Raw genomic sequence first — 2,572 nt, 5'->3', positions numbered from 1 at the left:
TGAAATCCATTCTAATTCTCTATCGATAAACCAAGGGAATGAATTTAGATAGAACGGAACGCGAAGATAGCTTTCCATGGCTTCGAGTTTGACTTCCCCTCACGCCGCAGCCCTTGCCTCTGACGTCGTTGCATGTCCCTTACATTATAGATTCATAAGCAAACGGCATGATCCTTTATGGGTTGGTTCCTTCATGCCCTGCAACTTTAGACCGACCCATGGCAACGCTCTAAGCACCTGGCGTCTCGCTTGTGTGCCTGTTTGAATGTTGTCCTTCTTATTCTCTTCTTCATTGATTCAATCCAAGTTCAAACGAAGTGTGCCTTTGCGACATACCGTCAGCTTTGCCGCTGCATTCCTACTTCAAAATGTGCAATTGGAAAATCCCCGAATGCGTTCTGGCTGAGAGTGGACAACAATTGGTCCATGAAGCACCTTTGGCGCGCCTAGAACTGCCAGCCAGCAGACCGAAGGGCCGGCGTCGAACATGGATGCCACGGAAGTACTACCTACGTATCGGGCAGTCCCGACTCATGGATTTGGTGCAGCAGCGGCAACACACGTTCCCGCAATGACACTCCTGCTTTGTGTGTACCGTAGTGCTACTTATAGTTCGTGCTATAATAATTCGGGAGGCACCACGAATATGTAGCACGTACAAATTCAAAGGTATCCCAAGGGACCACAGCCCCGAAATATCGTACCCTTCGAAGCCGGTCGATCAAACTTCGCAAAAACTAGGATTTCAAGGCGGAAATCAGCTCTTAAATACATAAAATATAGTCATAAACGTAGGACATGAACAACGCTGGAAAACGTGCAAGACAGGCAACCCTGCTTCAATGCGGGATGAAACCGCTAGCACCAAACGCTCCGGTGAGCGACCGAGCTGGATTTGCACCAGTTAGGCTTGATGATGCTGTTGTCGAGGCCCAGCGTGAGCCAATGGAGCACGAGGAGGTTGCTAGGCGCGAGCGCAATGCGGTCAATGCTACGGCAGCCGGCGAGGCGAGCCTAAGGGTTCCCGGTGGAGGGAGACTGACTGGAAGCTGCAGTTTGAAAAGCCCCGAAACTTTGGAAGGGGCCCCGAAATTTGTATCATGCCCGCAAAATCTGGTCCGGCCTTCCCCGAAATTCAAAGAGCACGTACAAATTTCAGAAAGTTTTTTGACCCCTCCCCGAACAAAGCGATCACGAACTATAAGTAGCACTACGGTATGTCATTCTACAGATTGCCGCATCACGAGAAAGCTAACTGTTCATTCAATAATGATTATGCTATCACTCTGGGAACCGGCTTCCCTTCGATTCCCGGGATTCCCTTCATTTGGTGTTCGTTTCATGCTCATTTCGGAATGAAGGGCTGAGGGGCCTTCAGAACATATGGAAGGAGTTTGGCATAAGTGGTCATAATTCACGGATTCCTTTATAGAGGCCTTCTGATATCGTCGTGCCAGCATTGTTTTTAGTGAGAACATGACTTAGCATGATGGTGCATAGTGTTTAGGAGCTACGTTCGGCAAAACGAGTACAAACGCACACAGCATCTGTTTGCAAGCCTGGCTGGCTGTTGAAGGTATAATAACAGCTAATAACTATGGCCCCTCCAGCTAAAACATATCCCCGTTACCTCTGCGACGGCCGCTCTCCAAATTCGAATTTTTGTGTGCGTCCTGTGGACGCAATGATCAGTGCAAGTCTTGTGCATATTATCACATCACCAGACAGCAGTGCGTCCAGCTTTTTAATAATGGCAAAAGAGGCCGTGGCTCCTAACGAGATGGTCGCAATTTCTCACTGTTGCAATACATTGCCACGTACTCTGTATGGTTAAAACTTGTGACGTCCGATATGGTGCAGATGAATATCCTCAGCAACAAGCTCCAGTTGCATTGGTTGGTGCAGGAGCACAGGCTCAAGCTAACCAGCCGGATGAAACAGGTACAACAAACGAAACTAGCAGACACGTCACATGTAGACCATCAGCGATTTGAAGCTAGGTCCCCCCTGTCAGTGTAGGCGCCTCGTCTCCAGTGGCGATGGACATGGAGTGGAGCCCGGAGTCCACCGAAGGGTCAGGCGGAAATGCAGTGGAGCCCCGACAACCGGTGAGACCGGTGAGACCGTAGTCCATAAGGTATTTTATAGAAATGTTTCTCCTCCTTTTGCATCATCAGGTGATGTGAACACACATGGAAGAAGTGAGGAAGATAGGAAAGGTGGATATGGGGGTGTAGCAGCCGGTACACAGTACGGTGCTATAAATACGTGCAGAGCGCGACCACCAGCAACTCGAGAGACCTTTTCAGCGGTCAGCTGCTACAGGGGGGAGAGAGGAGAGGGGGATGTGGGGCGGAGGTGGAGATGGTGGCAGTGGCGATGGTGGGGGAGGTGAAGGGGGAAGGGTGAAGGGGGAAGGGATGAAGGGGGCGGAGGTTGACGGTGGGGATGGCGACGGTGGAAGGTTGGCGACAGCGGCATTGGTGAGGAGGGGGATGGTGACAGCGGCAATGGTGATGGCGGGGACGGTGACGGTGACGGTGGCAGTGGTGACAACAGCAATGGGGACGGC

General features: G+C 51.0%; 1 protein-coding gene across 1 annotated transcript in view; it reads right to left on the bottom strand.

Annotated features, from left to right (window-relative positions):
- Positions 1 to 2,305: 2,305 nt before the first annotated feature.
- Positions 2,306 to 2,572, bottom strand: part of VOLCADRAFT_104159 (uncharacterized protein) — a gene marked incomplete at its 3' end in the record, with an annotated part of 5,248 nt that continues 4,981 nt past the window's right edge. Inside the window, exon 4 of the mRNA XM_002948943.1 lies at positions 2,306 to 2,319. Within this exon, the coding sequence (XP_002948989.1) occupies positions 2,306 to 2,319 (14 nt within the window). The remainder of the gene's footprint in view (positions 2,320 to 2,572) is intronic.

Source organism: Volvox carteri, assembly GCF_000143455.1.
Source record: "Volvox carteri f. nagariensis unplaced genomic scaffold VOLCAscaffold_12, whole genome shotgun sequence".
Lineage (NCBI taxonomy): Eukaryota > Viridiplantae > Chlorophyta > Chlorophyceae > Chlamydomonadales > Volvocaceae > Volvox > Volvox carteri.
Note: the sequence above shows the minus strand (reverse complement) of the source record. Positions and strands in the feature narration are given on the sequence as shown.